This window comes from Mobula birostris, chromosome 1, assembly GCF_030028105.1.
Source record: "Mobula birostris isolate sMobBir1 chromosome 1, sMobBir1.hap1, whole genome shotgun sequence".
NCBI classification, from domain to species: Eukaryota; Metazoa; Chordata; class Chondrichthyes; order Myliobatiformes; family Myliobatidae; genus Mobula; species Mobula birostris.
In genome coordinates this window covers 226,816,562-226,829,224 of record NC_092370.1, presented here as the reverse complement: position 1 = coordinate 226,829,224, position 12,663 = coordinate 226,816,562, and the positions used below count along the sequence as shown (strand labels likewise).

Genomic DNA, 12,663 nt, shown 5'->3' with positions numbered 1-12,663 from the left:
CTCTCACCTCGTGGAGCAGCCTGGGGAATATTCCGTCAGGCCCCGGGGGACTTATCTGTCCTAATGTATTTTAACAACTCCAACACCTTCTCTCCCTTAATATCAACATGCTCCAGAACATCAACCTCACTCATATTGTCCTCACCATCATCAAGTTCCCTCTCATTGGCGAATACCGAAGAGAAGTATTCATTGAGGACCTCGCTCACTTCCACAGCCTCCAGGCACATCTTCACTCCTGTCATCCGTTTTTTCTTCATATAATTGAAGAATGCCTTGGGGTTTTCGTTTATCCTACTCGCCAAGGCCTTCTCATGCCCCCTTCTTGCTCTTCTCAGCCCCTTCTTAAGCTCCTTTCTTGCTTCCCTATATTCCTCAACAGACCCATCTGATCCTTGCTTCCTAAACCTCATGTATGCTGCCTTCTTCCACCTGACTAGATTTTCCACCTCACTTGTCACCCATGGTTCCTTCACCCTACCATTCTTTATCTTCCTCACTGGGACAAATTTATCCCTAACATCCCGCAAGAGATCTCTAAACATCGACCACATGTCCATAGTACATTTCCCTGCAAAAACATCATCCCAATTCACACCCGCAAGTTCTAGCCTTATAGCCTCATAATTTGACTTTCCCCAATTAAAAATTTTCCTGTCCTCTCTGATTCTATCCTTTTCCATGATAATGCTAAAGGCCAGGGAGCGGTGGTCACTGTCCCCCAGATGCTCACCCACTGAGAGATCTGTGACCTGACCCGGTTCATTACCTAGTACTAGATCTAGTATGGCATTCCCCCTGGTCAGCCTGTCCACATATTGTGACAGGAATCCGTCCTGGACACACTTAACAAACTCTGCCCCATCTAAACCCTTGGAACTAATCAGGTGCCAATCAATATTAGGGAAGTTAAAGTCACCCATGATAACAACCCTGTTATTTTTGCACCTTTCCAAAATCTGCCTCCCAATCTGCTCCTCTGTATCTCTGCTGCTACCAGGGGGCCTATAGAATACCCCCAATAGAGTAACTGCTCCCTTCCTGTTCCTGACTTCCACCCATATTGACTCAAAAGAGGATCCTGCTACATTACCCACCCTTTCTGTAGCTGTAATAGTATCCCTGACCAGTAATGCCACCCCTCCTCCCCTTTTTCCGCCCTCTCTATCACTTTTAAAGCACTGAAATCCAGGAATATTGAGAATCTATTCCTGCCCTGGTGCCAGCCAAGTCTCTGTAATGGCCACTACATCATAATTCCATGTATGTATCCAAGCTCTCAGTTCATCACCTTTGTTCCTGATGCTTCTTGCATTGAGGTACACACATTTCAGCCCTTCTATCTTACTGTCTTTACACCGTTTATTCTGCTTCTCTTTCCTCAAAGCCTCTCTGTATGTTAGATCTGGCTTTACTCCATGCACTTCTTTCACTGCTCTATTGCTCTGGGTCCCATCCCCCTCGCAAATTAGTTTAAACCCTCCCGAACCATGCTACCAAACCTACCTGCAAGGATATTGCTCCCCCTCGAGTTCAGGTGCAACCCATCCAATCTGTACAGGTCCCACCTTCCCCAGAAGAGATCCCAATGATCGAAAAATCTAAAACCCTGCTCCCTGCACCAACTCCTCAGCCACGCATTCAACTGCCATCTCCTCCAATTCTTACCATCACTGTCACGTAGCACTGGCAGCAATCCTGAGAACGTCACCCTTGAGGTCCTGTTCTTCAGCCTTCTGCCTAATTCCCGAAACTCACACTTCAGGACCTCATCCCTCTTCCTGCCTATGTCGTTGGTCCCAACATGTATCATGACTTCTGGTTGCTTTCCCTCTCATACCAGGATGTCGTGCACCCGGTCAGAGACATCCCGGACCCTGGCACCCGGGAGGCAACAAACCATGCGGGTGTCCTTCTCACGTCCACAAAATCTCCTGTCTGCTCCCCTGACTATAGAGTCTCCAATGACGACAGCTCTCCTCTTCTCCGTCCCATCCTTCTGCACCACAGGGTCAGACTCAGTGCCGGAGGCCCTGCCACCGTGGCTCACACCTGGTCGGTCGTCCCCGCCAACAGTATCCAGGATGGTAAACTTATTATTCAGGGGAATGACTACAGGGGTGCTCTGCACTACCTGTCTGCTCACCTTCGCTTTCCCCCCTCTGACTGTCACCCAACGACCTGCTTCCGACAACCTAGGTGTGACTACCTCCCTGTAGCTCTCATCTATGACTGCCTCATTCTTCCTTATGAGTTGAAGGTCATCCAGCTGCTGCTCCAGATTCCTTACACGGTCTTCCAGATCGCCCAGCCGTATGCACTTCTGGCAGATATGACTCTGCGGGAGAGGGGCGTTCCCCCAAGACTGCCACATCTCACATGAGAGGCACATCACCGCCTCAGGAGACACTGTAAAAACTAACTGCGAGCTAGCTTGTCCTCTGCCTCTTCTCGTCGAAGCCTCTCGAGTCAAAGCCTCAAAGCTCCACTCCTTCACTGGCCCACTCACGCACTGGTCGCTTTGCTTGAGCTATCCCTCTATTTATCTGTTTGAGCTTTTCAAAATGTTTGGTCACCTGACCTCGAACATATCCACGCATATGAACCTCAAAAAACAAGTTAGCCTGAGCCACAACCTTGACAGACATTGCAGCTTGGCACCATCTTCAGATTCAGATTTATTTATTTATCAAGTGTACAATGGAACATTCAATGAAATGTGTTGTTTGCATTAATAACCAATATGATGGTGTGCTGTGGACAGCCTAGAAGTCTCATCACAAATCCCGGTGCCAACGTAGCATGCCTGCCATGCTCAGCAGAACAACACAGATCTCATTACTCTAGTACTTATCTACCCTGGGAAAGAAAACTTTGCAGTGGGATTTTTCACATCACAAGTAACTGTCCATGTAAGGAAGCCAACAGCGACTGCACCTCCAGAAGAGGAACCTGGTCAACAGTCCATTTTATGTCTTCTGACTCAGGTATACTGCTTATTGAAATATTCGCTGAAGCAGTGTGATTACAACTGCAGAACTTTTTCAAGGGAGGCCTCTGTGATTCAGTAAGAGATTCCATTAAATTCATAAAGAGGACAGTGCATGTAAAACCACCCTGCATTATGGTCAACTCTGTTTATTGAACCTTCTATTAAAGCAGAACAATAACAATTTCTTTGGAAGCTGTAGCTTCAGATCCTTGAAGAAATGAGCAATATTTACTCTTGGCTGTCTTCTGGGGGAGAAAAAAAGCTCCCAGCCAATTCCCAGATGTTCCAAGGATCAGCCCACTTTCCTCCCCTTTGAAATACAAACCAACCTAACACCTAATAAAACTCAAACCATTGAATTAATTCTTTCATTAAGACACTGAGAACAAGCAGGGGAGTGGAACTAATTAGAGCAACTCGCTCAAGGGATTGGCGTTGACTCAATGGGCCAAATGGCCTCCTGTGGTATAAAGTATTATAAAAATGATCTCTGAATTTACCTCACCAATGGCCCTTGCATTTTATTTGTCTTTTTGCACTGTATTTTTTCTGCGACTGTAGCACTCTATTCTGCATTCTGTTTTTCTTTTTACTTTGATGCACTATGTTGGATGACATGAAAACAGAAGCTTTTTGCTGTATCTCAATATATCTAAGCATCAACTTTGTCCGCTATATACATTTACATGGGTTAGGAACTTACTGCGGTGCGTTGGTCAGGACACAACATGAAACAGAAAACAACAACATTCAACAATTATAAAGAATAAAGAATGATAAAGACATTACAGATTACAGTACGGATATGAATTAAAATGTGCATAAATATGTAAATACCAATGCATTTACAATTCTAACAGCATTATAAAAAGTGGTGTACAGTGTTTCCAGTGCAGTAGCGACTGAGGTAGTACGGGGACTGGGGGTGGCTAACCAGAATGGTTGATCAGATTTACTGCCTGGGGTTTCCAACCATCAGATTTTTGAATGGTCATTGAATGTCACATCACTATTTTGCTCTCTTCTTGCACTGCCTATTTATTTTTTATATCTATTATTATAACTTATAATTTTTTATATATTAGACCATAAGACAAAGGAGCAGAAGTCGGCCATTCCGCCCATCGAGTCTGCTCTGCCATTTTATCATGAGCTGATCCATTTTATCCTATTTAGTCCCACTGCCCCGCCTTCTCACCATAACCTTTGATGCCCTGGCTACTCAGATACCTATCAATCTCTGCCTTAAATACACCCAATGACTTGGCCTCCACTGCTGCCCGTGGCAACAAATTCCATAGATTCACCACCCTCTGACTAAAAAAATTTTTTCGCATTTCTGTTCTGAAAGGGTGCCCTTCAATCCTGAAGTCATGCCCTCTCGTACTAGACTCTCCCATCATGGGAAACAACTTTGCCACATCCACTCTGTCCATGCCTTTTAACATTCGAAATGTTTCTATGAGGTCTCCCCTCATTCTTCTAAACTCCAAGGAATACAGTCCAAGAGCGGACAAACGTTACTCATATGTTAACCCTCTCATTCCTGGAATCATTCTAGTGAATCTTCTCTGTACCCTCTCCAACGTCAGCACATACCTTCTTAAATAAGGAGACCAAAACTGCCCACAGTACTCCAAGTGAGGTCTCACCAGCGCCTTATAGAGCCTCAACATCACATCCCTGCTCCTATACTCCATTCCTCTAGAAATGAACGCCAACATTGCATTCGCCTGCTTCACTACCGACTCAACCTGGAGGTTAACTTTAAGGGAATCTTGTACGAGGACTCCCAAGTCCCGTTGCATCTCAGAACTTTGAATTCTTTTCCCATTTAAATAATAGTCTGCCCGTTTATTCTTTCTGCCAAAGTGCATAACCATACACTTTCCAACCTTGTACTTCATTTGCCACTTCTCTGCCCATTCTTCCAATCTATCCAAGTCTCTCTGCAGACTCTCCGTTTCCTCAGCACTACCGGCCCCTCCACCTATCTTCGTATCGTCAGCAAACTTAGCCACAAAACCATCTATTCCATAATCCAAATCGTTGATGTACAATGTAAAAAGAAGCAGCCCCAACACCGATCCCTGTGGAACACCACTGGTGACCGGCAGCCAACCAGAATAGGATCCCTTTATTCCCACTCTCTGTTTCCTGCCAATCAGCCAACGCTCTATCCACGTATGTAACTTTCCTGTAATTCCATGGGCTCTTATCTTGTTAAGCAGCCTCATGTGTGGCACCTTGTCAAAGGCCTTCTGAAAATCCAAATATACAACATCCACTGCATCTCCCTTGTCTAGCCTACTGGTAATTTCCTCAAAAAATTGTAATAGGTTTGTCAGGCAGGATTTTCCTTTAAGGAATCCATGCTGAGTTCTGCCTATCTTGTCATATGCCTCCAGGTACTCTGTAACCTCATCCTTGACAATCGACTCCAACAACTTCCCAACCATCGACGTCAAGCTAACAGGTCTATAATTTCCTTTTTGCTTCCTTGCCCCCTTCTTAAATACTGGAGTGACATTTGCAATGTTGAAGGCTGATGCAAAATACTTGTTCAGTTCCTCTGCCATCTCCTCATCTCCCACTACAATTTCTCCAGTATCATTTTCTATCGGTCCTATACCTACTCTCACCTGTCTTTTACTCTTTATATACTTGAAAAAGCTTTTAGTATCCTCTTTGATATTATTTGCTAGTTTCCTTTCATAGTTAATCTTTTCTCTCTTAATGACCTTCTTGGTTTCCTTTTGTAAGGTTTTAAAGACTTCCCAATCCTCTGTCTTCCCACTAATTTTTGCTTCCTTGTATGCCCTCTCCTTAGCTTTAACTTTGGCTTTGACTTCTCTTGTCAACCACGGTTGCATCCTTTTTCCACTCGAAAATTTCTTCTTTTTTGGAATATACCTGTCTTGCACATTCTTCATTTCTCGCATAAACTCCAGCCACTGCTGCTCTGCTGTCTTTCCCGCCAGTGTCTCTTTCCAGTCAACTTTGGCCAGTTCCTCTCTCATGCCACTGTAGTTTCCTTTACTCCACTGAAACACCGACACATCAGATTTCGGCTTCTCTTTTTCTAATTTCACAGTGAACTCAATCATGTTATGATCACTGCCTCCTAAGGGTTCCTTCACCTCAATCTCTCCAATCACCTCCGGTTCATTACACAATACCCAATCCAGTACAACCGATCCCCTAGTGGGCTCAACAACAAGCTGTTCTAAAAAGCCATCTCGCAGACATTCTACAAATTCTCTCTCTTGAGATCCAGTGCCGACCTGATTTTTCCAATCTACTCGCATGTTAAAATCCTCCACAATTATCATAACACTGCCCTTCTGACAAGCCTTTTCTATTTCCAGTTGTAATTTGTAGTCCACATCTCTGCAGCTGTTTGGAGGCCTATAAATAACTGCCATCAGGGTCCTTTTACCCCTGCTATTTCTTAGCTCAACCCATAAAGATTCTGCACCTTCCGATCCTATATCACCTCTTTCTAATGATTTAATATCATTTCTTACCAATAAAGCCACGCCTCCCCCTCTGCCTACCTTCCTATCCTTCCGATACACCGTGTATCCTTGGACGTTCAGCTCCCAGAGACATGCATCCTTTAGCCACGTCTCAGTGATGGCCACAATATCATATCTGCCAATCTGTAGCTGTACAACAAGATCATCCACCTTATTTCTTGTGCTGTGTGCATTTAAGTACAACACCTTAAGACCAGTATTTGATACTTTTTGCTTTGATTTCACTGCAACTTTATTGCACTGTAACTCATCCCAATGGCTACACATTTGCCCCATCACCTGCCTGTCTTTCCTGACATCTTTACTGCTCACTATCTTAGATTTATTTCTGTTTTCCCCCTCCTCCGCTCTATCATTCCGGTTGCACTGTATTATTGCCATAAAACAACAAATTTCACGACTTGTTAGTGATAATAAACCTGATACTAACATCTCTAGTTATTATGCTTAATTTCAAAAGAAAAAGGCTGGTAGATCATTCAATCAGTGTTAGAACATAGCACAGTATAGGCCCTTCAGCTTTTGATGTTGTGCTGACCTTTTAACCTACTCTAAGATTAAGCTAACTCTTCATTTCTGCATTACCCACCATCTTTCTATCATTCACGTGCCTAAATAAGAATTTCTTAAATGTCCGTAATGAATGTGCCTCTACCACCACCCCTAGCAGGGTGATTCACATAGCTACCACTCTCTGTATAAAATTTACCTCTCATATTTCTCCTATGCTTTCCTCCAATCACATTAACATTATGATCCCTGGTAGTAGCCATTTCTGCCAAAGGTAAATGCCTCTTGCTATTGACTTGATCTATGTCTCTTCTACACTCTATCAAGTTGCCTCGCATCCTCCTTCACTCCAATGAGAAAAGCCCTACCTCAACTAAAAGCCCTACCTCACTCCTCTCCCTTCCATTTATCTCAACCATGATTCCCCTCTCCTTGGCCCCTCCCCAGACTCAGTCTACAATAGAGAGTCATCTGAGTATCAGGGTTATCATCACTCACATGTAATTAAATTTATTTTTTGTGGCAGCAGAAAAGTGAAATACATAAAATTACTACAGTACAATGCAGAAGTCTTAGGCGGCCTAGCTATATATATGTACCTCAGGCTTTTGCATAGTACTGTATTTATAGATATAAAAATTAAATACAGTAAATATTACAAAAAGAGTGCAAAAATAGTGAGATATTATTCATGGATTCATTGTTCATTCAGAAATCTGATGGTGGAAGGGAAGAAACTGTTCCTAAAAGGATGAGGATATGTCTTCTTTAGGCTCTTGTACTTACTGTCCATGTCATATTCACTTAATATTGTCACTGGAAGCAGAGGTATTCCTGAGGCACAGTGTGCTCTGCTGCACAAAATCAAATAATATTGAAAGTAAATGGGAGTCACTGATTTAATTAAACTAAGCCTGCATGAAATCTGATAATGAGCCACTATCTGACAGTCTCCTCACTGTCTCAGGGCAGTATTAAAAGATTGTTTTTTTTGTATAAAGGGCCTGATTATGCAATTCTTGACTTAGACACCAACCATTTTTAGTGATTTGTTTTTGGTACATGAAGATAATTTAAGAACACTTGGATACAAATCTTTATCTCTGCATCTCTGATGTTCTCAACTGCACATTTGATAACATATGTGTGTGAAAAGGAGTGTTTGATGTCTCTGGGCCTGTGCGCTATGGATTTTAGACGGAAGGGGGTGGGGAGCATCTTAAAGAAACCCACCAAATACTGAAAGGCCTGTATAGAGTGGACATGAAGAAAATGGTTCCATCAGTGGCTGAGTCTAGGACCAGAGGGTACATACAGCCTCAGAATTCAGGGAAGTCCTTCATAAAGGAGATGAAGAAGAATTTCTTCAGCCAGAGGTTGGTGAATCAGGTTAATAGCCTTGTTCTGATGTTGTTATTGTTGCTGCTTGTGTTGTGCTGCTGCGCATTGTGGGCATGCTGTATTGGCATCAGAATGTGTGGTGACACCTGTGAGCTGCCTCCAACACATCCTTGGGTGTCTTAGATGGTAACACAAACAACACATTTCACTGATGAAGGGTCTCAGCCTGAAACATCATCTGTTTATTCACTTTCATAGATGCTGCCTGACCCGCTGAGTTCCTTCAGCATTTTGTGTGTGTTGCAACACATTTCACTATATCTTTTGATGGACATATGAAAAGATTCAAGATTGTTTATTGTAATTCTTCAGTATATAAGTGTAAAAGAAGAGTGAAATGACTGTTCCTTTGGATCCCATGCAGCATAAAAAATGCAATCAGCATAAAGAACAAAATAAAAAATCACAACAAATACCTAAAGTTAGCTTATATACACCGTCTGATTGCATGCACATAAACATTTATCTGTACATAAGGTGATTCTGGCAGGAAATGAAAAAGTAGTTGTGGTGGGGGTGGGGTGGGTGGGTTAGTGGGTGGAGGTGTTGATCAGTCTAAGCACAAACAAGAAAAAATCTGCAGATGCTAGATATCCAAGCAACATGTCAGTCCATGGTCTCCCCCACTGTTGCGATGAGGCCACATTCAGGTTGGAGAAGCACCATATATTCCGTCTGGGTAGCCTCCAGCCTAAAGGCAGGAACACAGATTTCTTGAACTTCTGGTAATGATCCTCCAAGTCCCTCACCATTCCCCATTCCCATTTCCTTCTCTCACTTTATCACCTCCCTTTGGTGCACCTCCTCCTCTTCTTTCTTCCTTGGCTTTCTGTCCTCTTGTATCAGATTCCCCCTTCTCCAGCCCTATATTTCTTTCACAAATCAACTTCCCAGCTCTTTACTTCACCCCTCCTCCCCTCCTGGTTTTACCCATCACCTTGTGTTTCTTCCTCTCCTCTCCCCACGTCCTTACTCTGACTCATCTTTTTTCCCAGTCCTGATGAAGGGTCTCAGCACAAAACGTCGACTGTACTCTTTTCCATAGATGCTGCCTGGCCTGCTGAGTTCCGCCAGCGTCTTCTGTGTGTTGAGTTGATCAGGCTGATGGCTTGGGGGACGTAACTGTTGTTGAGTCTGGTGGTCCTGGCCTGATGCAAATAAATGTGAATCTCAATCTGACTGCAGTTGATCCCAGCCCAGTGAAGAAGCAGCCATGCTCTGGAATCAATCAAGGATCAAAACATTGGCTGGCACAGTGGCGCAGATGGTAGAGATGCTTCCTCAAACCTCCAGTGATCCAGGCTCTGTCCTGACCTTGGATGCCATCTATGTGGAGTTGCCATGCCCTCCCTGTGACCACATGGGTTTCTTCTGGGTTGTCCAGTTTCCTCCGATATCCCATGTGTGCATCATAGGATAACTGGCTATTTTAAATTTCCTCTAGTGTGACAGAATCTGGGGAGAGTGTGGGCAGAGTAAAATGGGTTGAGATATAATTAGTGATAAAGTGTGAGATTGCTGGCCTTCATGGGCTGAAGTATTCATTTCCATGTTGTATCTCTCTATGACTTTATGCCAAACTGACAGAAATATGAATAATTTATCTATCTTAATATTAGATGGAGAATTTTGTATCTTTGTAAAAAACTTGAGTTTTATAGGATTGCTTTTATATTTATACTGTTGTGTTATTTTGTGTTTTTATTGTGTTCATTATGCTTATGGTTTATTATGCTGCATCCGACCTGGATAACAATCATTTTGTTCTCCTTTATACCCATGTACGGAAGAATGACAATAAACAATCTTGAATCTTGAGTATTTCTCCAAATATAATGAATGTAAAGGGAGATGGCTTTTACTTATGGCTTCTTCAACAGTTTCTCCCACTTGTAAATCAACCTCTTTCAGTCCTATCTTGCTGTTGAAATTTGTAAGTGGTTAGTTACTCATAACGATTGTACAGTAGTGTATGGCAACAATCATGTTCTATAATGGTTGATCGAGCCCTTCTGCTACTTGTCGTGACTTTGGATTTAGTTCCTGAAAAGTCACCTTGAAAGCCACCAGTTTGGTATCCTTTAAAAAACCTTTAATTTCACATGATATGGCACTAATATGACTCTAGCCTGTCAAATTATATGGAATTACAGTAGCTGCTCGATGAGAGTGTTCAGATGATTCAGGTTCCTCCTTACTTCTCTCTAGCCTATTGAATTATTATTCTCTTCTTTGCTCCCCATGCTTGCATTTAGTCCCCTTTAAATGTAATGTCTAGTGCCCAATAACAGTGATCGTGTTCAATTCTGGTTACTCCATTGTAGGAAGGATGTGGAAGCTGTAGAAAGGGTACATAGGACATTTACCAGATTAGAATCTGACCTGATTCTGAACATGGGCCAGAGGACATTCGCAGTGCTCATCAGGTAGCAATCAGGAGTCTGTGTGAGCAAAAGGCACAAGGAAGCATGTGAGCCAGCCAGTCAGTGTGCCCAATGTTTGAGCCTAGATTCTAGGATCCTGTAATCAGCTGGTCTAGGGGCTGTTACTGAAGACTGGAACCCGAAGGTGAACCATAAGTCCACAAGTCAAAGCCCAAAGGCTGGAGTCTGGAGGGTCACCCTGGAATTGGAGGACTGTTCTGTGTTCATGGACATGACGGAAGGTGTCAGGGAGGAAAACGGCTTGTTTTTGCTGTTGTTATTTTGATGATTGTTATGTTGCTTGTTGCCTTCTTCTGAAGACTGCGTGCATTCTATGTTGGTGACAAAATATGTGGTGACAATTGTGGGCTGCCTCCAGTGTATCCTTAGGTTGTGGTGGTTGTTAACGCAAACAATGTTTCGATGTACATGCGATAAATAAACCTGAAGCTGAATCCAAATCTGCTCGAGAAGCCAGCATTGCTGGAAAAGCATCTTCACTTTCCCTGGCATGGTGTCAGTAGTGTACCTTCTCTTGAAGTCCTAATGGTTTGGTATATTCACTGGGCTTGCTAAATGACTTTAAAAGTCTTTTAACCATCAACCAGGCTGGACTGGAGACACAGAAGGTCATAACTGGGAAAGGATAAGAATGCAGTTTTTTTTCCCTGAAGGACATCCATTTTAATTTACTGAACTTCTACAACTATCTGACAGTTTTGTGGTCACTGTTCTAGGTGATGCTTCATTATTTCATGATATTAAACAAAAATTCAAATCGTTGGGGTGGAGATAATTGGATTAGACATGCAGATATAATTGAATTTCTATTTCAGGTCTCCTTATGTCATAAATCCACTAAAAATACTTTGGTGCACATTTATAATACTAATTGCCTATGTAAACATGTCATTCTGCCATTACAACATCTCACCACTGGTAGTGCTACAGTCCTGTCTCCGTTGTAAAAGGAAAGCAAGAATTTATGATGAAAAAAATTGATGGAACAGTTGAGGAGACTGCTAATGTCACCCAAAAAATAGGATGGGAAAAGATTAGAGCCACAGAGAAGCCATTAACTGTTAAAGAAGCCTTAAATAAAAGCCATCTCCCTTCACATTGCATGTGAAGGATCCCTAGTCAGCTTGTAGTCCATGCCACTGGACCGACCCCGATCAGTCAAGAACTGTACATAGTGGTTGCCCACTCATCGGCCTCCCCGTATTAAACAAAATTATGCACAAGTGCTCTCCATTAAGGGAATCCAGCCTAACATCCCGGAGACAACCCCTTTGGATAACATCATACATGACCTGAGTGATCGCACTAATGCTATCACTGCATATTGTTCAAATATAACCATCAAGCACACTTGCAGTTTGGTTTACATCAGAGGCATTGAGTTGGAAACACACAGGTGGATAAATTCACCTACCAGTCTTTGCATTGTCTTGACGTGGGTGGGACTGATGGACAGAGCCTCTTCATAACACCGTTTGGCTTCGTCGATATTCCCTCTGAGTTCTGCCACTTGACCACGCATAAACAGCACATTGTGTGATGTGGGGAAGAGATTAGCTGCCTCCTGGATGCATGCTGTGGCTTCAGCAGGTTTTCCCACTCCAACATATACTTCAGCTGAAAGACAGAATAAATTGGAACTTAAGAGTGTATTTTTATGGCTTACTCACGCTTCCACTGATGGAGACAAAAGAGCTTGTCAAAGTTCAAAGTACAATTTTTATCAAAATATGTATGTGTCATCGTATACAACCCTGAGATTAATTTTCTTGCAGGC

At 42.9% G+C, this 12,663-nt stretch overlaps 1 protein-coding gene across 2 annotated transcripts in view; it reads right to left on the bottom strand.

The window, feature by feature from the left end:
* ttc7b (tetratricopeptide repeat domain 7B) overlaps nt 1-12,663 on the bottom strand; it is a 470,264-nt gene that overhangs the window by 101,596 nt on the left and 356,005 nt on the right. For both annotated transcript variants that reach the window (XM_072272880.1, XM_072272891.1), the window contains exon 19: nt 12,301-12,503. In XM_072272880.1, the coding sequence (XP_072128981.1) occupies nt 12,301-12,503 (203 nt within the window). The remainder of the gene's footprint in view (nt 1-12,300; nt 12,504-12,663) is intronic.